The 25,367-nt window shown below is 45.5% G+C and overlaps 2 protein-coding genes across 5 annotated transcripts in view; both read right to left on the bottom strand.

Moving 5' to 3' along the window:
* Window positions 1-9,681, bottom strand: part of RhoBTB (Rho-related BTB domain containing) — an 87,037-nt gene extending 77,356 nt beyond the window's left edge. The window contains 1 exon segment of the mRNA XM_077650903.1: window positions 9,443-9,681. The gene's annotated coding sequence lies outside the window, so the exon portion shown is untranslated.
* Window positions 9,682-21,332: 11,651 nt separating this feature from the next.
* Window positions 21,333-25,075, bottom strand: LOC144110121 (uncharacterized). Of its 4 annotated transcripts, none has more exons than XR_013309710.1 (3): window positions 24,513-24,646; window positions 23,872-23,955; window positions 21,333-22,089 (listed from the first exon to the last, which is right to left on the bottom strand). XR_013309710.1 is itself a non-coding variant. In XM_077642947.1 (3 exons), exons 1-3 carry the CDS (start codon window positions 24,922-24,924, stop codon window positions 21,624-21,626), a joined length of 570 nt encoding a protein of 189 aa, XP_077499073.1. In that variant the 5' UTR covers window positions 24,925-25,075; the 3' UTR covers window positions 21,333-21,623. The 4 variants fall into 4 exon arrangements, 2 of the variants coding, with proteins under 2 accessions (XP_077499073.1, XP_077499079.1); XM_077642947.1 differs by lacking the exon at window positions 24,513-24,646 and adding an exon at window positions 24,905-25,075; XM_077642953.1 differs by lacking the exon at window positions 24,513-24,646 and adding an exon at window positions 24,905-25,075 and having other exon boundaries at window positions 21,484-22,086.
* Window positions 25,076-25,367: the final 292 nt, after the last annotated feature.

The following is a 25,367-nucleotide window of genomic DNA, read 5'->3' as shown; positions in this document are numbered from 1 at the left end:
GCGGAGCGCAGCAAGAGAGATTTTATAGATCATGTAGTGGTTTCGGCGGGTAAGGCTTGCGCGCTCAGGCGCTGCCGCCTAGACGCACGTGCAAGAAAGGAACAAGCACCGGGCTTGCAACAAAGCACTTGCGCTTAGATTTTGCTTCGTTTCACATGCAGCACACTGCTGCAGCGAAGGAGACAAGCCTGCTAACGTCTCTGCGAATGCTAGTAACGGCGAACGTACACCCAGGACAACGCGCGCGAATTAAGCGCGCCGCTGCTTGCAACAAACTCATGAACAAACTGCAACGTGAAGGGAAACGAGAGGAAATAACTTGGGAGTTTTTAAGACGTACCTGGAGTAAACGGGCCGCAGTCCGGGAACTTCAGCTGCATTTCTTTAGCAATCTTGAGCCACAGCGCGGCACGAAGGCCATTGTCAGAGTAGTCGTCCCGGTGTATATCCCACAGAGCGGGAAAACTTTCAACAAGCGCAATAAAAAAAAGGTCGCATCATCCGTGAATGTAGAGCCGTACGAACACGACGCGCCTTCGCTGTTGGAAAGGTCGGCAAGTGAATCCATCGGGACGTTCATAGGCGTTCGCGGCTGTCAATACGGAACGATACAGCCGCTCTAGCTGGGAGACCGTTTCTCGCGCTCATGTACTTCGGTTCGACCACACGCTTGGATTGGATTTTGAAAACGTGCACGTTGCCAGACTAAACAGTTTAACCGTTAAAGATATTGAGAGTCACCGCTAAAGATCCGAGCATTGCGAAGTGTGAAAAGGTCTCCCGGCCATATCGTGAATCGCTGCTCGCGAAGTGAAGCGGAGCAGCGGGAATCGGTGACGTAGGGTCACGTCACGGCCATCCGCGAGGGCGCTTCGCGATTTGGTCCGTCGTGTGAATCCACCTTTAATATATCGGAGTTGGTAGTTAAACCTTTCTGTCATTAAGTAACACCTTCACAGGAGAGCATGCGGAGCGCATACAGAACCTGCCCTACTTCCTTTCGTTATCTATATTTTTGTCTGTGCCGTGATCGTGCTAGAAGTGGGAGCTCCTTTGTAACTGTGGTAAATTTATTTCGTCCAGTTTGGACTAGAAAGGAGAGGCTTGGGTGCTGAGTTTCATGTTTATCTGTAAAAGAAGATCAGTGCTGCCCCTGGAGACACCAGTTATGACAGCTGAGGCATATGGGGTTGTGCAGTGGTGTTGAGTGCAGCGAAAAGTATTTTGTCGGACGCACTGTGCGAGGCGATTCAGAAAGCGAAGGGGAGCTGCATGGACTCAAATGTTCGGAGAACATTCTTCTGGAGGGTGAGCGAGTGTGACGTTCCTTGTGTGTGCGCTACGAGGGTCCGCGTTCGACGGCGCGGCGTAGACGGAGCCCCCAGTGGCGGCGAAAGCACTCAAGGGAAAACAATTCAGCTGGAAGAGAGGAGATCGGCGACAGCCGGTCTCGTTTTGGAAGCAGCCAGCACACATGTTTCTACTATATATGGCTGCAAGCAACTTGAGTGGGATTGCTTTCGGGCCTGCCGCCATGGACCGCACGAAAAAGACCCAGGTGACAGGTGCGTCCAATTACCGAGCCATACTCGTTGAGAGTGAACGACCAAAACGAAGGGGTTTAAGCACAACCGGACCCCCTTTCCATAGTGTCGGCACGTGTCGAACGCCGCCGCCGCCGCGGGGAGATGGGCGTTATCTTCCCCAATTGCCGTGACCGTGCTGGGGACAAAGGGGCCTCGTTTCGGCGGGCCTGGCCCCGTGACAAGACGGCGGGCATCATCACCAACCCTCCCAAGCACATCCCAGGTCAAGGGACCACTTTCCCGGCCTTTTAGTGACCTCGCATTCCGGCCTTGAGTGGCGAGTGTCATTTGATGGAGAACGGAGGTCGGTGACCCGCGGGAACCGTCAGCGGGCCAGAGACCATTTACCACTGCCGACGCTACCTCGACGACAACCTTCTTTCCCTCGGACTCAACACGTGACGGGGGCGAGACCATAAGTGCGGTGGTGTGTTTTTGCGCCCAAGTGAAAGCCCTAGGCCCCTCCCACTCCGGCGTGGGCGTCCTCAACCTAGGGAATGTGGGGATAAGAGGATATAAAAATCGACAAGGAGGACGGAAGAAAGAACGCTCAGGACGACATCGTTCGCCAAGGGGGCCTTCAGCGCCGAAGCCCAATGGCGTGCAGCTTCTGCCAGCAACCATTCGAGCTCAACTCCGGAGCCCCTCCATCGTCCCCATGAAGTCGTCGGCACGTAAGCTCGGACACCCCAGCCTCTGATGTTTAATCAATAATCATGTATAATTATTGAATATATCCGTTTGTTTAAACTGAGCCATATGGTGTCTCTTTGCCTCTCCGTCCCGTGTGGACCTGCGCATTATGGGGGGTCGTCACAGTACCTATACAACCCCACGGTGCCCACGGCAAAATGTGATGATGATGATGATGATGAATTTTTATGGCGCAAGGGCAGCTTTGGCCAAAGAGCGCCATGGCACAAGGTAGTTTTCATTTCACAAGGTGGCGGTCAAAGACCCATTTCTCAAGCATTTCACCCTAAAGAAGCCGAGCACCAGGCAGGGGAAAGCTTGTATCGATTGTAACACCGGTGGGTACCCGGCAGCACTGGGGATCGAACGGCAAATGTGGGCAAGCACGGCGCAATGGTAGCAACGGCCATGCATTACCATACTGGCCAGCCACGAAGCTGTGCTAAAGCAGTCTAAACACAGAGAAATCTGTAGGCATGTAAAATACAAGCATTTATTATGAGGAAGTACAGCGGCACGTTTATCATTGGCGGCGTGCATTTCGCTGACATCTCAGAGGCACCTAACCACACTAGCTCCTTCGCTTTATGTACATACATGTCCCTAATCGAGAAAGCGCGAGTATATTACGCGACAGCGTATTCAGCTCGAACGGTCGAAAAGCCGTCGGCATAGCAGTAGTCGGCACTGCGTGTTGGAAACAATCGGGGGCTGCGTAAAAAAATATCATACCATGGTAATTTGTGGTTCTATAATTGATGATTAATTAGTGTATGATAGGTGATGACAAGTTAATGAAATCATTGAAACTAATTCATTAATTAAAGAAATGAAAAAACTGGAAAAGGGGGGTTCAAAAGTGTCAACATGCTCAGAATAAAAAAGCCAATGCTTGATGGTAATTAAGGAAATTTAAAGTAATTGATCAATTAATTGAAACAACTGAAAAGAAATAAAAAATGCATTCAAAGTGTTTCCAACGGGCAAGGCATCGCGATGAACGGGCAATGGCGTTCCGTAGACTCCCTGGCAGCGCTGCAACACGCTGTCGGGTTCCACTCTTAAAGGTGAAGCCTAAGCGTCCTCCAATTTTTTCCATTTCTTCTACGCAAAAAAAAGCAACTCCGAATTCAACCCTAGAGGCCATGCACTGCTGTCAAAACAATTATCTGCAAAATTTCTCTTGCACTGCCTTCGTGCTATGCTACCCAGTCTGCTACGGAGCGGTCCTATAGTATCTCACCGCCGTTCACTGGGTGGCTCTGGCTACGAAGCGATCACAGCGGCTCCTAGCATATGCCCATTGCCTATACAGCCTGTTCTGGAATAATCCAATGCTGTACAGAGAACCCACCACAAAGGTTTAAAAAAGAAGATAGAAAGAATGCAGTGGACTTCATTTATATGCTGCAAGTATTGCCGCACTGACTCGGTCACAGAGATGCTACAGCATTGTGGATTGGAACTGCTGGAAATCAGAAGAGTAAAGCACCGACAAAATTTTTTTTCACATAATGCGAGACATTTTAAAAAAAAAGATGCCGCCACCGTCTAGAAGACGAAGTAACGAGCGTTAGCTGTTTGGTTCACTAGAACTGATATGAATGAGATTAAAGTGCGGTACACCAATGAAAATACGAATTTGGCATCTTGGATATATAAGTGACGTCACCAATATATCACCAATTGGATATATCAGTGACGTCACCAATCAATCACCAATTCGATATACTAATGACGTCACCAATCAATCACCAATTGGGTTGCTATATCGATTTACTACGGGGGCCGCCATCTTGAATTCCTCGGACTGAAAATTTCACGCCGAAGGAAAGTGGTAGCAGAACCCAAGAAACGTGATGAGTAAGAGCTGACGCTCTCCAAAAATTCGAGATCACTGCGGTAACCCACATTGGAATAACGCGAAAGCATTGGCGCCTCCTCGCCTCTATTTGCTCCTCTTTTCCTCTATTGCCCCTATTTGCCTGAGAATTTGTGCAATTCGCCCAATTCCCACCACGCTTCGTTCCAAACTTTCAAATTGAGCGCCGCGCGTTGACTCCGTCTACACTTCCGGTCACGTGGTACTAAACTTCCGGCGTTTCAAATTTGGCGCCACTTTTTGCGCATTTTCGGCTCTAATTAATTAACTATTCATCCGATCGTCACCAAATTTTTTTCGCCGCATCCTCACATCATCCTCCTTCGGTTATAACCACTTTTTAGACGTTCTCTCTTTCTACTTCCCCACAATCGCTGCGGACAAGTTTTGATGACACCAAATCGCGGACATAGCCTAGTACTTTCGCTTTCGGGTCATTCCACGCCAAACGTCCCAGACGTTGCTGCGCTCGACCATCTGCAATTTGTTCAAAAAGAATTCATGGAAACTTATCCTAATCTGTGTATTCAAAGCCTGAGATATTTTTTCCCAAAAAAATTTATTCGTGAGGTGAGGGCAGTTTGAATATTTAGAAAAGGCGAGAAACCAGGCACTGCTCAATAATTAATAAAAATTAAAATTTATAGAAACACTTCACAATTTTTTTTCATTGACATTTGCACATATTCTGGCTTTCGGTATAATTCGGAACATGCAGGTTTATACAGCATAAATATTTTTAAACAATCGAAAAAAGTATGGAAATGTACCATTTTTGTCGTTTTTTGTTTTAAATATCAACTTGCTCTCGGAAATTCTGAAATAGCGGTTTTGTTTATTTACACGTCTAGTACCTATAACAAATGTTACAGGTGATGAAACTGCGTATATCGAGGTAAAAAAATACTAAAGTTGCGAGAAGTGCGTTTTGATCAAAAAGAATTTCTGAAGTTGAGCTCTCGCGCCGCAAGTTACGTCGTCTCAATTAACGCCTCTTCAAAGCAGAACACAGCACCTGGAATGGCACGACACTTATGGGCAGATAACTTCAGTTTGCCGTCGTTCGTGAATTATTAGGACTGCAGCTAAAGAAGATATCGCGTGACACTCGGCGGATGGTATACAATAAGAGATCGTCTGTTCGAAGTTCGAACAGACCCGCTTTGGTGCGGGGCAGCCAATTAAGAGAAGAAAAGCAGGCGCATTCAGCGTACTGTCTCGCATGGACCACTGGCAGCATGGACCACCGGCAGCATGGACCACTGACCAGCTGGCATGGCAGGCGTATCACAAGTGTTTTATTTGTATCCGAATAAAATCGCGGGGAGCGCGCCCCTCGGAGCGCACGTGAAGGTTCCAATAAAAACCTTCTAGAACACTGTAGTGCGAATTGTGCACACCGCTGGGGCGAGTAACGCGAGACGCGCTGGCGTGAACGCGGCCCGCACGCGCCGTCGCTCACATGAAGCTGCTTTGCCAGCACAGTGGCTCGTCTACAGTTGTTGCTGGAGCATTAATGCAGAAACTGCACTGATTAAACCAAATACAACAAAGACATCACATAGGAAACAACCAGGCATGAGTTTCTGACGGCCACAGAGTCAGGTACCACGTGGTGCTGTAGCGTCGCGGATTGTTTCAATTGTTTGTTTTATTTTTTTTGGGGGGGGGGGGGGAATAAAATAAAACCAATACCAGATCGTTCTGGTCATTTCCAGATCGCCGTCTCACAAGCCCTTATGCTGGTGCTTACGTCTGTCATGGCACTGACTGCGAGAGAACTACACCGAACATATCTCACTCACTTGGGCATGTGCCGCCCCGGGATCGTTAAGATAATCTTTTCCCACGTATACCTGTTCGACTACTCAACGTTACCATACTTGCCTGCAGTGCAAACCTCACTTAAGAACAAGAACTCTACATTTCGCGTGGCTACAGTGTCGGCAGTGCCGTAACCTGCGGTGAAGAGGCATTAAGAGAAGACGCAACTTGCGGCACGAGAGCTCAACTTCAAAAATTCTTTGCTAGCTTTAAACAAAAATTGCCTCGATAATAATTTCAGAAATTAAAAGGTGGTGGTGGTAAAAACTTTTTTTTTCATCAAAATTCATTGAAAGGTGCTCTTTGGTAGATAAAGCAATAAACTGTTTTATGCAACCCGCTATTGTTTGTATTTTTACTTGGACCACCTCAGTGTTCACTATAACCTCAGGGTGAAATTAACCAGTGTTCTTGGCTGAAAACGCACTTTTTTCAACTTTAGGATTTTTTTCTTTACCTCAATGTATGCAGTACCTGTAACATTTGTTATAGGTACTAGACATGAAAATAAACAAAACTGCTATTTCAGAATTTCCGAGAGCAAGTTGATATTTAAAACAAAAAACGACAAAAATGGTACAATTTCATACTTTTTCGATTTTTTTTTCAATATTTATAAAGCCAGAATATGTGCAAATGTCAATGAAAAAATTTGTGTTTTCTATAAATTTGAATTTTTTAAAATTATTGAGCAGTGCCTCGTTTCTCGCCTTTTCTAAATATTGAAACTGTGCTCAGCTCACCTCACAAATCAATTTTTTTTGCGGCAAAAATATTTCAGGCTTTTATTGCGCCCATTAGGATAAGTTTCCATAAATTTTTTTCAATAAATTGGAGGTGGTCGAGCGCAATGACGTTTGGCATGGAATGACCCTTTAGTAAAGAACACTGTGTCAAACTGCCCATTATATATGGTTCAAGAAAAACCACAGTAGAGTAATACAGCCTATTAATACGCATACTGATGCACAACGGCATTCCTTTTTTCCCAATGTTATATACAGAATCAACTGCCAAGTGATGTTGTGGAGAGTACTGACGTGCAAAATTTCAGTCAAGTGTCAATATGTTTTTGCAGACATGGTGTGCAAATTTATAATTCTGTTTCACGACTTTGTTTGAAGTGTTCGTGAAATGTATTTGTTTCCCTCCCTGTAACGACCCGCAGTGGAGGGTTAACAGCATGAACAAATAAATAAGATTAAGGAAACAGTCTGTAAAACAAGCATTTAAGATGTCATTTTTTCCTACAGCAATGGAACAAGCTACCAGCCAATATTGCAATGATTCAGCCTCACTGCAAAATGTTTCTTTTTCCCTTCTCCCGCCTTCTGTCTGACAACTAAATAAATCGCCACCACAGCTGGCGTTCAATGCAGCTGGCGAAACAGAACAGCCCATCCGTGACAGGGAGTTGTTTTGGCCGCAAACATAGGAGTGAAAAATTGCTTCCCAACCAGTATGACGCGTTGCTGCCCCTCAATAAAGGAGACAGGTGCATGTGGAGGACGCTTGTCAAGAACATCCAGTGAGGTGCAAGTTTTTTTTTTTCAATTAAGCAGCAGTACTGTTGTTTAATCTTTGTGGCCTGTATTGCAGTGCACGCTGACGCATTCAGCTGGACTAGTTGGTGAGAAGACTCAACATGTATTTCTTCTGAACTTTACGAATAGATAATTAAGGAACGCTACTTTTTTACTTGTACAAACAGGATGCCCTACCTCATGCACACGCTGACAGAACTATAATGAAAAACAATAAGCTAATGAACAAAAATAGGGTTAAAAAACGCGGAAAATAAAAAAAAACACCAGTAACCCCCCCCCCCCCCCCCGAGTAATACAAGTGAACTAACCAAATTTAAACCCTGCACGCAGCTGTTTAATTCGACAAACTATGTACATCCTTATATTTAAGGATACAGCTTAATTCTTGTCGAGAGTTGGATGTCTCTGGCCGTCCTTACACGCTACAAAAATGCACCCAGAGTTTACAATGCATAACGCGGACACCTAGCATACATTTCGGCAATCCTTATTTTCATATTTGCCACGCGCTGTTCTTTTGATTTTGCTCCTCTTTGCGCATGCTCATCAATTGATAGCGCAGTTGGGCTATAATATATTCGACGTGGTGGCTTTTCTAGAATAAAGTTGCAAGTTATCGCCTGCACGTCCCGTTTACATGTGTTGTCCGTGTCTTTTTTGCGCTATATGTTTTCAAAAAACTTATCAACTAGCCCAAACCAAGCTTATTTCGAAATGCTTCCGCAACGCAAGCTTGTCAAATGAGCAATAATTTATAAAGCGAGTCCTGCAAAGCAAATATTGGCACGAGATGTCTTTCCAACCGCCCAATACAATATTTGGAAAAGCGGCCCCTGAAAGGAAGCCCATCGTGGTCGAAATGGAGCCACCAAATATCTGAAATATCAACACTCATGCCGCACCAGAAACAGACGAGCGCGTTTCCCCTTTGCAGCCGGAAAGATAACGGGTGTGCAGCTATCTATACGACAGGCCGCTGACCTCGAGCGCTGTCAACGGCACAGCTCGGATGCCCTGCCTCAGAACCAACGCCGAGCGCAGCAAAACAGGTTCCAATGCGCGCTCTGTTTCGACGCAGACTTCGCTGCGCCACAGCGAAGAGGTGCGTCGAACTTGAACTTGGCACGACGCCAAGAGCAACACCCCGACTATCGCTTCCTAAAACGTGGCTTCGCGGCAACACACAGCAAGCCAAGGCGTCTTGCATCGCGGCCGCTGTCAAAAGCAGCGCAGTCCGCGGAGACACCTTCTTATCGCTGTTATTGTACACGGCCGCGCGATAGGAAAGTCGCAGATACCGCGCAAGCCAAAACAGCTGATTGCACCCTTCAGTCGCACCATTCGGAAAGCATTTACGGCGACATCTGCACGATCCGAGGATTACATCGGAGAACGACAAGCTCGGCACGCGCATGAGACATTCACAACAACGCGGCAGGTTCATATTAGCGAGCGCAAACCACCTCTAACAAAAACATTCCAACAAAACAAGGAGACGATTATTGCTCATCCTGCCTCTGGTAAAAGAAACAACGCAATTTTCGGTAAAAATTGAATGTGCATGGATTTAAAGGAACTACTCCGCGTGACCAGCTAGCAATGCAACTATAATATCAGACAACTTCCAAATACGCGCCTCCATCGCAAGCGTTAAGAAACTACCAATTCCGAAAGTTCTGTATGAGGTTTCTTTACGGAGGCTTGTTTCAATACCGCACCTGCCATCAGCTGAGACGCAACAAAGAGATGGGGCCATTCATTGCGCGAGCTACGCGAGTACTACACTACATGCGCGCCGATTCTGCTTCAGAGAGCAAGTCAGGGAGAAAGCAGCATACCGTCATGACATCCGTAGGTTTCTTTCTTTTTTTTTTTCGGTACTCAGAGGGAAAATGCAAGCAGCCACTTACCAACAAAGTATCCCGTCCTGTATACTTGATCTCGGTTGTCAAAACGAATGTCACTAACGTGACGCAGAGAACCACAGAATCACCATTGACGCCATGCCGCTAGCGCCATCTCCGACGCATCTCGCAAAAAAAATTCGCTGCAGCATTTGTTTTCGTTCATTGTGAGTTCTGCAACAAAAGAAGTAGTTACTTATTTTTCTAACCCCGAAAGCTATTACAGTACCGTGCGATGGCATCCCAACGCAAATCGGTGAGATATCTACGGTCTCCTCGATTTGGCTGCACTTAGTTCCCGCTCTGAAAAGCGAGCGCTAGTGAAGTTACCGGAAGTTAAACGGCATGTCACAAAAGTCTAGTTTGCTGTACTATATTCTTTGCCCCGCCGCGGTGGCTCAGTGGTTAGGGCGCTCGACTACTGATCCGGAGTTCCCGCGTTCGAACCCGACCGCGGCGGCTGCGTTTTTATGGAGGACAAACGCTGAGGCGCCCGCCCGTGTGCTGTGCGATGTCAGTGCACGTTAAAGATCCCCAGGTGGTCGAAATTATTCCGGAGCCCTCCACTACGGCACCTCTTCATCCTTTTTCCTTTCACTCCCTCCTTTATCCCTTCCCTTACGGCGCGGTTCAGGTGTCCAACGATATATGAGACAGATACTGCGCCATTTCCTTTCCCCCAAAAAACCAATTATTATTATTATTATTATTATTATTATTATTATTATTATTATTATTATTATTATTATTATTATTATTATTATTATTATTATTATTATTATTATTATTATTATTATTATTATTATTGTACTATATTCTAGGCACTATAGCTGTACATAAAGGAAGGAGTCTTTCGATCTGTCGTTCTCAGTATTTTGCGTTTTTGTCATGCGATGTCTCTTGTTATATCGCGTATTGTTCGGAAGGTCCTGTAATTTCGCCACTGCTGATCTCCAATAGGTGGCTGGATGCCGCATCCCCGCTTTCCGAAGTGGGCGCAAGTGAAGCCACCAGAAGTGCAGTGAACTAGAACACATACAGTGGCTCGAGCGGAGGCCCGGCTCACCGTTCGCCGCGTGCCTCCTTCGGGAGAAAGTAGAGGCGGCGCTGTCGTCGCCCGCACTTGAAGCGAGCGCGCTCGTCGTCTGCTACTGCGCATCGCTTCGCATTGCTTTCGTCGCGGCACCTCGCCTCTTTCGTGCCTTATTCTGCGTCAGTGCCTTGATGATGCCGCCCAAGCGGCGGTTAAACCACTGTTACGCGCCAGGCTGCACAACTGGGTACGCAAGAACAGCCCAAGAGCGGAAGTTATCTCTTTTCAAGGCTCCCGTAGATGAAACCCAAAGGCTTGTTTGGCAGCGAAATCTGCGCAGGCTTGACAGGCCGCTTGGCCCCGATTGTGCAGTTTGCGAACTCCACTTTGAACCTCACCTCATTTTGAGGGATTATGTCCCCGTTATAGATGGAAAGGAATTAAGTCAGATACCCGAGGGGTACTGCAAAGCTCGCCCCTAATGCAGTTCCAACCCTTCTCCCGAACTTGCCCACCTATTTGAGCAAGACAACCCCGACTCCAAGGCTCCAAAGAAAAAGACGGCAGCAAGAGGAGCCATGCGATACCAGATGTAAAGTTCGCCGCTCGGACCGCGATCAAGAGAGAGATCATGGTGCGGCCGTTGCAGTGGGCAACGAAGAATGCGAAGGTGTTGCCGCAACGGACAAAGTTGTTAATGTCGCCGACCTGCCTGGACTCACACCTCCTTCGAAATCTTGGGCGCTGCATGAGTTCAATGGATTTACCGGAGTGTGCTACGTGTGCTGTGCACTAAATGCTGCGACGAATGAAATTACTGTCGCAAGAGCAGTGTTTTTCGACACTGAGGCCGAAAGCACCGTGACGTGCAAGGTGCATCTTTTGGGCAAGCTAGTAGAAGAGAGTAATATTGTGTCATTTTAACAAGCTGAAGGTGTCCTGAGGAGAGCAGCTAGCATTCCGATTTGTTGCGGAGCAGCAGAAGTGTCGTCGGCATCGTTCGAATTGGTGGTGGTGGTAGTGGTTGTTTTTAAAAATAATAGTAAAAAGGAAGGAAAATATTTTTGCTAGCCCCGGCATCTGCCATCGATACTGAAGCACCTGAGCTGGAGCAGCGTAAATAAAGGACTCGCAGGCAGAATGGAGAAATGAAATGAAAGAGGTGAGGGGACAGGAAGAGAGGATAGGGGGAGAAGTAATATGTACAAACTATTTACACAATAAGAAATGTGTCCAGGTTGTGCGCGTGATTAGTTCATGTTAGAGGAATTAAATCACACACGCGCACAGCCCTGTGTTGGCTACAACTGGAGTGGGGCGTCCAGTTATTATTCGTTCAAGGTAGAACTCGCAGAGCGTTCGGTCACTGCGTGTAACTACCTGACGAAAGGTCTTTTTGCACAAACGGAAACTAATGGAGGCATCTACTTCAGCGTGAACTGCATTGGGAAAACACCAAAAGAAGGTGAGCACAAGCTGAACACAATTGTTAAGTTTAATTTCAGGAAGAAAAATTGTTTATAGCGCAACACAGCGCTTGTATCGACCTGTATACAGAAGGCACTGTGTTCTCTATTGCGCCATTAAGGAAACAATTAAGTATACCACCATTGCCTTACACCTGCGACAAGCTTCCTTTTTTATGCGTTTTCGTTTTGGGGCCTATGATTATTGCTGAACCTATAGACAATAGACTTTTTTTATTTTGTCATTGAAGATCGACGCTCAAAAGTGAGGACACATGCGCAGTTAGGCACGTATTTTATGCGGAGTTCGCCATCAGTCACAGATAGAAGTTAGCCATATGTACGACGCCCAAGTATCCAGCTCAACCACGCGCGGGAAAACCGATATGCGATGCAGTGCCCGTTTCCGGCCTTACAGCACAACTGTAACACTTGTGCGACAGTATCTGAGCCTTGACATGAGTAAAACGAAGCTGCAAGAAACAGAAAGCAAATGCAAGAACGTCTGGCCCTGGCTACTCTTACAACACCCCGTGGTAGTAAACTGAAGCCGCATATCAAACGCTACACGAAGCGCTTATCCTAGCAGAACAGCGGCCCGAAGGCTGACGCGCTTTCAAGTGCGGTCGACTGCAGCGCTGCCGCAACTTTCTACGCTCAAGGCACGCTCCGGCGGAGGCGGTCGCGCCACTGGGTATGTTCTAGTTCACTTTGCCAGAAGTTCGGTGGCATGTCCCGGAAGTTGGTGTCTGCTATGTATTTCAAGCGCGTTTCCAAAGGCCCGAATAGCTGCAGCAGCAAAAGTTCCGGTTACGTCACTAAACACAAAAACACAAGCAAAACAAAACAATTACGCTGCTTACGTTTGTTCGAGCCACGGTGTAAGAGTAGGCTCGAGCATACCACTTATTGCACAAACTGAAATCCATTGTTAATAAAATAATCTGCTTTATTAAAACTTTCTCACAGCAATCCACTCTTTACATCGCCTGCGTTTGTCGCGCCAGTCGCTTGCATTTGATGCTTATTTTCAGTTGGTGCGGAAAAAGTAACGCTGCTCCCCAACGTTATTCAGTTTCAAAACTCCGCTCTGTTGCGCGGAACCACCACCGGTTCGCGCTTTCGTGGCGCTGCCGTCGAACCCGGCTCCACCTGCCGCGCCGGCGCGACGGCGCCAACGGCGCCGCGACCAGCAGGCGAGACGCAGCGAGACGCGAGACTGCGACGGAGCTCTTGCGGAGCTGCGCGTCGCGACTTGTCTTGGCCTTCCCGACTTCTGCGGTGGATGCGTGCGGGCAGGTCTTGGTCGCTTGATGTTTGCGATTAGCAAGCGGTCACTATGCCCACGTGTTGCGTGCCGGGATGCACGAGCGGCTACCGGTACGACACGAGTAGCTCGTCACGGCATTACTTTTCTGCACCCAGCGACGACGCCTTGCGTGCTGCATGGAATCGAGCCATCCCGCATGCTGACAGGGAGTTTTATCAGCCAAGTCGAGAGTATGCGACCTGCACCTCCACGACCAGGATGTCCTCAAAAATTACGTGCACGTAATTGACGGGAAAACAGTGGAAATGCTCAGAGTGGCTGTTCGAGCGAGTTGGTTTGCCATGACGGAACATTGCCCTGCTAAGGCATTTAGTGCTAAGACACCAGCATTCTTCGAAAACTGGATGGCACCCCACCGGCTTGCATTCCAAACAGTGTTCGGCAAGGTTTCCTTTGCCGTTCTCCAAGTTCCTATTATGTTCTCGGAGTCTTTCATTAACACACCTACCGGTCTGACCAATGTAATATTTTCCACATGACAAGGGCAGGGAATATACGACGCCTTCTGCACATTCTACACGTTTCTTGTGGTGCCTTATTGTGCACGTTTCTTTTTAAACCGCAAAGGGATCGGTCATCCTACAAAGTTTGACCAGTTTATCGGGTGCTGAAAACACTACTTTGACTCCTGCACGCTGCCCAATTTTTTTGAGATTGTGCGAAATCTTGTGGATATACGGGTGGATATACGGAAGCACCGCTACTCGTTTATATTTCTCGGTCGGGCTTTGACCTGGTGACTTTTTTTCCGATCAAATTTTCGGCTACTGCTACCAGGAGTGCACTCGGATAACCTGCTTCTTGCAACCGTTCAACCTGCTGGCAGAAACTATTGCTCGTCATGTGCTGGCATCACTTGTCCAGCGCTTTCTTAAAGGTGGTTTTGATTATGCTTCGCTTGATTAATTCCAAATGAGCTGAAGTGTACGTACGGAAGCAATGGTATGTTATTCCTAGGTGCATAGCTCCAGCATGTGCGACCTTCTGCAAATTTTAACTTGATGTCCAAAAAACGAATTTCATTGTTAGCTGAAGTGGGTTCAAACATTCTTTGAATACTGATATAATCTCGGAGCTATCGAATTCCGAAGGTCGTCCATGGTGCCGTCGATGTCGACCAGAAAATCATCAACATAACGAAACACTCTTTTTACTCTTGTACATTTAAGGTGATCATTAAGAATACTGTCAAGATGAAATAAGAACAGATTGCTTAGTACTGGTGCCAAGCAAGACCCGATGCATATACCTTCCTTCTGAAGGTAGGGTTTTGCCTAGCTAGCTGCTTTTGCAGAAGCTAGTTGCTTTTTCAAGAAAACAAGCCAGCGATGAAAAACTCAAACAGATGCTTCACAATTCACTTCAAGGAGTCTTCAACGATCAAAACCAGCATGACTACAATCGTGCCACTCAATTTGAAGCTGTTCTTTACTATCTTGGAGGCTATGTTGTAAAGAAAGCCAGCAGGTTTTCTAGCTGTGAGAACTGTCTCGAAACAGTCACTGCTGCCAGTCATGTCCCACCAGCAGCTGTCCTCACAGAGATGAGGTCTTTCGTACCTGGTGCTTTAAAGCACCCATCTAGCGCCCTTTTACAAATGCTTAATGCCACTGAATCTGTCATTGAACAGAAAACGCAGGACAACAAAGTATTTGGTGACTCGTTTTGGAGTATGGTGCAGGAACTTCGAAAAAACCTCTCGTCCTTGTAGGCTGCTCCACGCACTCAGAAGAGCTTTGCGCCCGAATTATAAAGTTTTATCTAGTCACACACTTGCATTTTTATGCAAAGTTTCTGAAGCAGCAAAAGGACCAGAGTGTGCAAGTAAAGGCAGCAAGGAAGAAGGCAAAGTTGCTTTAGAGGCGTTCTCGCTTAAATGGAAGCTAGTTGAGATCAATAAAATTTGAATACAAAAAAAAGTATCGTGTGCTTTTCTAGCATGACACTGAGTAACAATGAATGCATTCCAGCCACATATTTCTTCAACAAAGCACAAATGATGAAAGTGTATAGCTGCATCGTGCGGCGCGTGCTATGCGTATGGAAGGATCTCCGTCTCTTTTTTTTTTCTTCCAGGCTGCAATGGCGTGCAGAATTATAAATATGCTATTTGTGGCAAGCGGCACAACCAGGACTTACAGCCTGCGAAATAAAATGCTTAATTCTGTGACTCTAAAAACCTAGGTAAGCGCGCGTCAGCAGCCCGATACCAACAAACGGCTGCGAACGGCCGTTGCGGCAGTCAGCTTGAGACGGTCCCGCCACCTGGCGACAGGCACAGAAATGGAGACGCCGCCGATGCATGGGTAGATAGGGGAGTTTTAAAACTGGACCCTGTCTAGTAACGTTGCTGCTCCCCGCATGTGTGCTTGTTTCAGAGAATACTTATTTCTAGCCTGTGCCATGCTGTGTTCTTGTTGCCTCCTGCACCAGCCCCCTATTTATGGACAGCACAGTCACCTATTAAAGAAAAATGATAGTGCAAATGTTAAGAGACAGCAGAACAACAAAACTTTATTAGCTGCACACCCACATTCCAGGGCAGGCTAAGAACCGGAAAGACAGCAGCAAAACATGGGCTGCAGACAGTCACAGGCCTTTGGAAATTTGCAGGCCTTGAGAAGACACACTTGACACAGGGAAAGGCATTGTAAATAGAGATAAATGAGAGACGACAGTCCTGGTACCGGATGTGACCCATCTGATGATGAAGACCAACTAGCCCGTGTGTCAATTCTGAAGCAGTATACAGTCAGCATTAACTTTCAAACATCCTTTATATGTTCATTCGTACTTCATTCATAAGCAGTGTTCATGCTTGGTATCACAACACTGTTCCAAGAGTAAAAAGAAATAGTGTGCTAGAGATAGATTCAAGTCGATGTAAGAATTTTTTTCATTGCCAGTTAACTAAAACTAATTCATGAATGCTTTATTTGTCCTGGCACTAAGCGATGTGCTCGCAGTTCACTTAGAAGCTCAGAAGTTGCATTGTTTCTTTTTTTACTTCCTAATGAAGAGAAAGCTGACAGACATCCTGAAAGCACCCAATTCAATTATATGTCAGTGCACCTTACAATGTGCTAACCGGCACGTAAGGTAAACTAATGAAGTTAACAACCTTTTACTCTACATAAAGTAGTTCAAAGTTAAGTATATACATCGTTTTGGTGTACGAATGAAAAGATAATTAATCAGAAACACAGCCGCTGCTGTGGCTCAGTGGTTATGGTGCTCGGCTGCTGACCCGAAAGGCGCGGGTTCGATCCTGGCTGCGGCAGTCACATTTCGATGGAGGTGAAATGCTAGAGGTCTGTGTACTGTGCGATGTCAGTGCACATAAAAGAAGCTCAAGCGGTCGAAAATTTTCCGGAGCCCTCCACTGCGGCGTCCCATAGCTTGAGTCGCTTTGGGACGTTAAACATGAACCATAAGCAGAAGCATAATATTGATTTTTATGTTCCACATCAAAAGGGTGAAAAATGTTTCGCTGTGGAAAGATTCGTACTGAGTGTTGGTGTGAAGTAACACATTGTCGCACTGCTGCGTGTAGCTTCATAGACCGTCATTGTTACATAGGTATCAAGTTCAGTGCCCTCCTCTCTACTTTTGTTCTTCCATGTTCACCTTTACTGCTATACATTCTTTTTCCATGCTGGTTTCGTTGATGTCATCGAGTGAAACCTTCAGAAAATGTGACCTGGCCTCTGTGGTGATGCAGTGACGAAGCCATTCTGCTGCACGAACTGTTACATGTTTGATTCCTTCTGAGAGGAGACTATTTCTGATGCAGACTAAGTACAAAAACTAAACTCTGCACACATTATTTCAAATCACGTGAAACAACTCCAGGCAGTTGAAATAAATCCAAGGCACTGCACTATACCGTGCCTCATCACAGAGACTGGGTTGGCTTGGAATACACCATAACTTCATTATATTCTTGTCAGATTTTACATCCATTTTAACGCAGATGTGTCTGTTATGGCATTTTAATATAAAAAACGCACCAGCTGTGCAGCCTAAGCGCTACTAGAAGCTAGGAAGTAGTCACTGTACTCCCACGTCATATTTTCAGAAATTGTGTAACAACAGGGGAACTCTAAGCAGCCTTTTACATTCTAAATTAGCTTTCTACTCCCGGTGACCAAATAACTCACAAGTTTGTCATGCTTCAGGCTAGTATTTGTAATTCTGGGTTGTCTGTCCAGAAAAGTATGTATTCAGTAACTAAATCTGTGTCATTAGGCCATATTGTAGGTTTATCAATACACGGAGACCCATGGAGTGATAACTGCTAGCCCTATGCCTGGAAATTTTCTTGTGTACATTCATGGGAATGCCTAGACCATGGAAATATATTTGGATTAATGCTAACAAAGATAACTTCTTATGAGGCTATTTTAATTCATGTGGGAGCTGGCTCTTCATGAGAGGGAATCTGTGAGGCTGAAACCAGCTGATTTTTTTAATTGCAAGGCCAGGAAGTTTCTCTTGCAGCTTTTTCAGCAGACTGACAACCATGCCGTGTTTTTGTTGCAGCACAGATAGTATGCACGGTACTCTTAGTCAGGTATAAATGTCTACTAGGAAGTTGCCCTGAGTCTGCAGTGTTCTCAACGGCCAGTCTGCTTTCACACAGGCGTACAGGTTCCGAATGGTGGCAGTCCCTCAGCAAAGAACCTAATAAACAGAGATTTGACTTTACTGCCCAAATGCTAAAGGTGTGAGGCATCGGCGCTTTCAACTGTGTGGTCATGCTTGTGCTGTGTGGCTCACTACGCGACTGCACATGGGAGCTTAGCAAAAGGAATGCATAATACCTTTTTAATGCGACAGCATTAGAGGTCCCATTTACAAGAAAGTGGGCTTCTGTCCGTCCATGTCATGATGTGCAAACCTCCGGCAAGAGAGTAAGAAATGCTCCAATGTCTCTGCTTCACCACAAGCCGCACAAAGGTTTGTGGGACTGAACCCACATATACATAAGTAAAGATTTAAACGGGGAATCCTGCACCGCATGAGTGCCATCGCTACCTCACACTGCCGGGTTTTACACGCACGAGTCTTCCATGGGTACATGAGATGTTGGTAGTCGACAGTAGAGAGTAAGGGATTGTTGCACGCGGCGGTTATAAACTAAACGCTGAAATCGAGTCATACCGAAAAGAACAAGATTAGGGACGCTACAGGCAACTGGTGCATTTAGAGCTGATTTTGCCAAAAAGTCTGCTGCTTCATTTTATAAAATACCGCAGTGGCCTGGTATCCAAACGAAGCGCACCTCTTTCACCCATCCAGGAATAAAAAAGTTTAATGATCATCTCAAAAAAGCGTCTCGTGTGGACTCCAGCGCCAGCAAAACAGAGACAATCTTGGAGGAATATCACCTTAGAAACAGTTGTAGGAATTATCAAAGCGGCCAGCCCTAGAGCCATAAACTCTGCTACAAATATGATTGTGTAATCCGGGACTCTAACCGAAAAGCTCCACAAGAGAGAATCTGAAAAAATACCAACCCCTGCCTTCCTGTTGGCCCCAGATGCATCTGGCAGGAACTTTGCGCGACAGCGTGGCTCGGAGCCTTTAACCGTGAAGTATATATGCCTCCCATGTATACCTACCTTCATTTATTTTTTTCACTGCTTGAGTTTTATGCACTGTGAGCTTCCATCACTCCATTACTTTTAGAGACAAAATTAAGGCTGAAAGCAGAGAAATTAAATTATTTGCTTTCAGCAACAATATGTTATATATGTTGCCTGTAAGGACTATAAATGAAGCAACGCAATTGGCACGTACGAAGATTGACTTGCAGCCTTTTCTATCTTTTCTTAATGGAGGGGTCTTCCTAGATTTTTTGCCAAGAGTTTTTATTGTCCTTTTCATTGCTGTACTTTTGTATTTTCATGCAATTTCGCAGTTTTTTTGCATTGAAATATTTGTTATGTGCATTGCAGATAGATGATGTGGTGAAGAATGGTGCATTGTTAATTGCAACAGCGCTTTAATTAAATGGCTGTGACTGTCCTTTCCTACTTTATATCAAAAGATATGGTTTTACCTCATCATCTTGGACCTGTCAAGGAGCATAGTGGATCGCCACCTCCTCCTCGACCACCCACTCCCATCTGTTGGCCTGGACTGCAAAGAGCGCAGCCTCTTCCTGAGGCTCAGGGCAGGCTGCGCCAACACCGGCTCCCGCCTCTTCCGCCTTGGCCTCTCCGCACCCCCTGGGTGCACCCTCTGCAATGACCCAGTGGAGACAGCCCAGCATCTCCTATGTGAGTGCCCTGCCTTTGTGCCCACAAGGACAATCATGGAGGCAGGCTACCGCTCCTTGGGCCTCCCCTGCTGTGCAGTGGACCACCTTCTCTTCCCCGGTGGTCACCATCCTGCCAAGGCCTTCCGGCACCTCCTCTCCTTCCTGGAGGCCACCGGCCTCTCCGGCTGCCTATAGGCCTGACGGGGCAGCACATGTCACCTGACATGATCATTGCGACTGCACGCCTACCCTCTCCTTTCAAGCTTCTTCCCCTCCCCCACCTCCTTCTATGACACGCTGGCAGTGGACGTGGAGGCTAGCCCTCCAGTAGACAAGTCCGTGTCTTCTCACTTTTCATCCTTCCTTCAACCACAGAAGAAGACCTCATCACAATAATATCCCAGGTGTTGATTTGCTAGGGGGAATTGCTGTTTTCTGTGGTCTTATTTGTCCCAGAAGTATATATAGGTTTTTTTTTAGTGTATATATGGTCCTAATAGGGCAGCTGATTTTGTGCTGGGCTCATCTTCTGGTTCTGAAGTGGGATCTGCTAGCTCCTGCTCAGAACTCTTTGTTGTTGAATTGTCAGACTTTTCTGTTGTGTGGGAATGGTGTTCCTGAACTGTGCACTAACAAAATTTTTTAGCCTAATGTCATGATTTTTCTTGCAATATACATTGCATAAATAGTACTTAAATTTAATGAAAAACTTTGCTTAATTATTAACCATACTCCACTAACACCTGTGGCATGCCCTTAATTAATGAAGGAGTATATCATTAACCTATAGTATGAGTTTGAATGTGAGCTGTATAAGTTTCTCATATAAGTTGTGTATATTGCAACGCTTTGTTGTTGGTCTTGTCGTTGCTGCTACATTTCAAGCTCCGTGTTCTATGGGCAAATCTAGCTGTGTGGTCCTGCAGGATGACACATTTTAGTGTAGGTTAATTCTTTCTTTTTTCCTTAATTGTTGGAGTATGCCACTGCCTGTCACCTGCATAGACTGCTTAATGTAGCAAGGGATATTGGTGCACAAAATGATGTTCATGTGTGATGTTCATGAAATAAATTTTCGTGCGTAAATCATACAAAGTAGCCTTTCAGTTTTCTCTTCCTATATGCCTGCATTCTGTCCCCTGAGCAGTAAATGACAAGAGGCAGTGTGTAAGCTAGCTAACTGCTGGAATGAGGGTGTGCAATAGAGAAATTTTAGACAGTTATGCTCTACAAGTACTCAGAATGTATATTTAACGAAACACGGAGATCTTATTACGTATGCATGGTTGTAGAATATATGGAAAGATGAAGCACTAGGATAATTTAAAGTACACACATATTGAAATGTAATAGAGGATACGAGATGAATTTACAAGTGTGTGTATACGCACGCACATGCAGCCAATTAGTGGAAATATATGGAACTGAACAGAAACATACACAAGCAATTAACAAGATTAAAAAAAATGACAACTGCTGACCAGACGGAATAAAAGAAAACATTAAAAACTATGCATTATTTAGTTAGGAGGCTTGGAGAATGATGCGAGGAGGAGGTCCATCGCTCAAGGGCTGCAGCCACCCAATTAAGTGCTGCACTCCTCCTCTAGTCAGCAGCAATCTTTCTATCTTCAATGGCCATCCACTGCTGTGTGTTAGCTTCAGTCACCACAAGATGGCTGACAACATGTTCAAATGTGCATTGTGTCCTCTGAACAGTAAATGACAACAATAATGAGAGCTAAACTGCTGGAAGGATGGTGTGTGCTAGAGAAATTTAGACAAGTATGCTCTGGAAATTCTGTTGCCATCCAATTTATTATCAGTATGCACAGAAAGAAGTGATCAGAATGTGCATTACATGAAACATGCAGATCTTATTAGAGGGCTGTAAACTTTATTAAAGTATGTACACAATATGAAGTGCAACCAAGAACGAGATGAATCTACATGTGTCCAAGTGTACACATGCACACACACAGCAACTTAGCGGAAATATACAGAACTGAACACAAACATACAACAGCAATTATGAATGAAAATTATTAAAATAAGTGCTGACTAGACAAACAACGAAACATTAAAACTAAGCATTATAGTAAGGAGGGCTTGGAGAGTGAACGGATTGGGGAATGAATTGAGGAATGAGTTGGGGAATGAGCTGGGGCACGTATCGGAGAATAGAGTGAGACAAGCGCCTGCCGTTCAAGTGCTGCAGCCACCCGCTCAAGAGCTGCAGTCCTCTCTTCAGCAGCAACCTTCCTCTCTTCAAGAGTCATGCGCTCCCTGTGCCCCTGCTGTCTGTTAGCTTCGGCCACCTCAAGATGGGTGACGGCACTCTCGAGCATTGCATGAGAGGTATCTGTCCTGGGCCTCTTCCTGGCTGGGCCTGGTTGCTGCTGCCGGGGGCTTGGCAGCATAGATGGGCTTGGGGGTTGCGAGTCTCCAGCAGTAGTGCTGCCTCTGCTCGTGCTTGGTTGCGAGCTGCCAGGAATTGGGCTCGCTGTGACAGTTGGGCTGGGGCCAAGCTGGGGGCTGGCTACAGGTTCAGCCTGGCTGCTGGTGGCAAAATAATGCGACATCATTATGCATTCCTTGCACTAAAGAACAGAGACTTTGTAGTGCATATGTGTGATCCCTACACAAAGGGCACTGTCATTCAATTAGTCATTTAATTTCATACATATAATTCTGCTGACAGCAAAAGTCAGCTTGGAGCATCTTTGAAACCATTTAGGAAACAGGTATTAAATTGCTATCAAAGGCTTTTCAATTTCAGTTAGCCAAAAAAATTATTTAACACTGCAGATTGTTTTGTCTTTTTGTTCAAAAAGGTCTACCCTATGGAATTAATCTGTCAAGTTTATTGTTGCGCCCTAAACATCCATAGAAGGAACTTTACAATGCTTATACCACATTTACATTTACAAAGAAGCTAGAGAACAGAATTTTTCAAGAAGTGGAAACTAAATTTAACAGCTTTAATGTCCTTTCAAATACGTCAAGATCCATGTTCAAAAAGTGAGAGCATTTTATTGTCAGTAATTCTAGATTGTTGAGAGCGATGGCACAATATCGCTCAAAACATGAAGCCTTACACATATGTGGTGCCATAATGTTCGTGATGTATTGGGCCACTATTTCACATGTTGGCCACATTAATCAAGAAAAACCACTCATCTGTAGACAAAGTCAAATTTTTCAATGCATGTGGCCTTCCATGTGCCCTTAAACCAGCTGTTTACTGCCTGCCACATATTCTGTGTGAGGTTCAGTGGCTTCCCTACACACCCCCTTGTTTTTCTGAAGGCCCTTCCTTAATTGGTAGCGAATTTTTTTTTCATACATAACTCGCAGATGCAACTGATAGGAATGTGGCTGAGAATGCGCCATATATTTGTGGCAGTTCAGTTATTTTATTAGTAGGAAACACAGATATACTCATGCCTTGGTTTATATTTCTTGATTGGTTTATAGTTATTGAGTGAATAGTCGGAGTGTGTGAACAGCCTTGTACATATTCAACCAACTGTGTGTATATAGCAGCCATAAATTTTGATACCTAGATGTGGCTGACATCAAAGCTCTGATGTACACCTTCCACGTGTACGTACAGAGTTGAGCATGCACATGAGACTTCTCGGTGTGTGTGTTTAATTATTGACTCGTTCTGTTATGTTCCGAGCAAAGATGCATGTTTTGCAGAGTTTTACAAGTCTCCGATATGCGACTGGTGTTGAACAGAGATAGTTTTTTTTTGTAAGGTTTATAGTAGTCCGAGCTACTGCCCCGTTTCTGGACACATTTCATGTAGTCCTTGTTCCTTACTTTTGTCTCTTGATAAATATGACTTGTATCCTTGTCAAAGCAAAGCAATTGTTGGCACTCTTTGTCATGAGTGTAGTGCTGCAGTCATGGGCCTTTCTTGTCCTAAGTGCCACATCAAGACACAATTAAAAACTGAAAAATGACTACCGCTACTCCCCTACTTCAACAACATTCCCCTGATTTTAAGGTTGGGGAAACCCCTGGTGGTGTTTGATTTCAAATATGTTTTGCACGACATGCACTGTCTTTTCCAAAAGTAACCAAGCAACTGGGTTTGTTCTTTATATAGGCATGTAACGGAGCACATGCATGGCACCCCTTAAACCTTAAATCTGTAAGGAGAACCATTCCTCACTATCGGAGGCCATTTGCTGTGTAGTGGTGCCATAAGGGCTCCACTATACGGCTGAGAAGCAAGCCCAATATACTAGTTACTTATTTCGACAAAGCCTGTGCTACAATGCATGTAAATTCCCTGTCGCACTTGTCGTGTCCAGAAAAAAAATGACTCACTCTTGGATGCTCCGGACGAGTCCTGGCCCCAGCAGGTAGGGTGGGTTGATGCTGTGAGCTTTCTCAAAAATTTCATCGAGCTCCCTGGGAACAAAAAAATATAGGATCCATTTGACACATATATATGACATCACTTAATATGTGCACAGCTCTTTGCAAACACACTATTTCATGCATGAAGCTTGACATATCTATTCAGCGAGACAAGACACATGTACAGCTAGCCTATAACCAAGGCATGCATATAATGCCCGATAGTTGCCCAGCAGCAGAGCTGTTGACATGAGCAAAAAGTCCGGGTTTATGCCTCTCAGCAGCCGTATGCAGTTGACAAAAAGACGGTCAATTTAACCACCCAAATGTTGCTGTGTAATCTATAACACGTCCTAAAATTACAACAGGAATTACATCATTTAGACAAGAGATGTCCAAAATTGGTATAGTTAATTATTCTGTCACACAATCTATCTGGACCCAAAAAGTAAAAAATGCTGCAACATTCTTCACAGGTTTGTGGAATGACTAAACTGCTTCAGGTCCGGGGCAAAAGTCACGTATGCATAATCAAGAAAACATAAGTTTTCCATTCAGTAGAAATTAATTTAATCTTCTGAGATCATGTTCTACGTATACATACTTACTCTTAATTCAAAGTCACATGTTCCCCGGTCCGCCCCTGATTGGCTATTATGGTGTCGCACCGTTTTATATTTTCTCTCCAGACCCCGGGCCACTTATTTAACTTGCGAATGGGTCAAATGGCATCCGAATTTTGAATTCATCAAATCTGCCAAATTTTCCCAGAGTTGTCTTTTAGTTTTTAGGCGTTTAGAAGGGCCTGATTTGAAATTTTTATATTCTTCAATCAGGAATAGAACTTTGGCCCGAGGCCAGAACTCCTCAGGCTCGGTGGCAGGTGGGACGGGGGCTGCCGGCGCATTCAGCCAAACCTGCACGTTGTCTGCAACCAACGGAAAGCATATATGTTGCATGCGCACTAAGTACTGCATGATCAAATATTGCATATACATACACAGCGAGAAAGCTATACATAAAGGCGCTGGTTTCCGTGGACAATGGGGCACTCCATGGTGTCGTCGACTGCCTCAAAAATTTCCGTCTCCACACCTCCCAAGAGGATTCTCAGCGGCGCGGCCATCCTAGCTGTATCTCCTCCGAAATGAACGCATACGAAGTGAAAGCGTTGGAATTGGGAGCTGACGTATAAATAAGGGACGAAGAAGATGCAAAAGATAGTACGCAGAACGAGTGACTCCTGCTAGACATACGTAAACCACCAAAGGAACGGAATAAGAAGCTTGCACCAACACCGGCGCACGCATGCATGTCCACCAAAGAGATATCGCACGGGTGCCGCGCAGAGCTGGATGCCGAGGCAAGGTAGATGTATACTGGTAGCGAAGGCTCCATAGACGCCCATTGGTCCAAAAAATGGCGGCTCATGGACACTCCAGCGCCCCCTGGATTTTAAGGGG

Source organism: Amblyomma americanum, chromosome 1 (genome assembly GCF_052857255.1).
Source record: "Amblyomma americanum isolate KBUSLIRL-KWMA chromosome 1, ASM5285725v1, whole genome shotgun sequence".
In the NCBI taxonomy this organism is placed as follows: domain Eukaryota; kingdom Metazoa; phylum Arthropoda; class Arachnida; order Ixodida; family Ixodidae; genus Amblyomma; species Amblyomma americanum.
The sequence above is the reverse complement of the archived record's forward strand: the minus strand, read 5'-3'. Positions and strand labels throughout refer to the sequence as shown.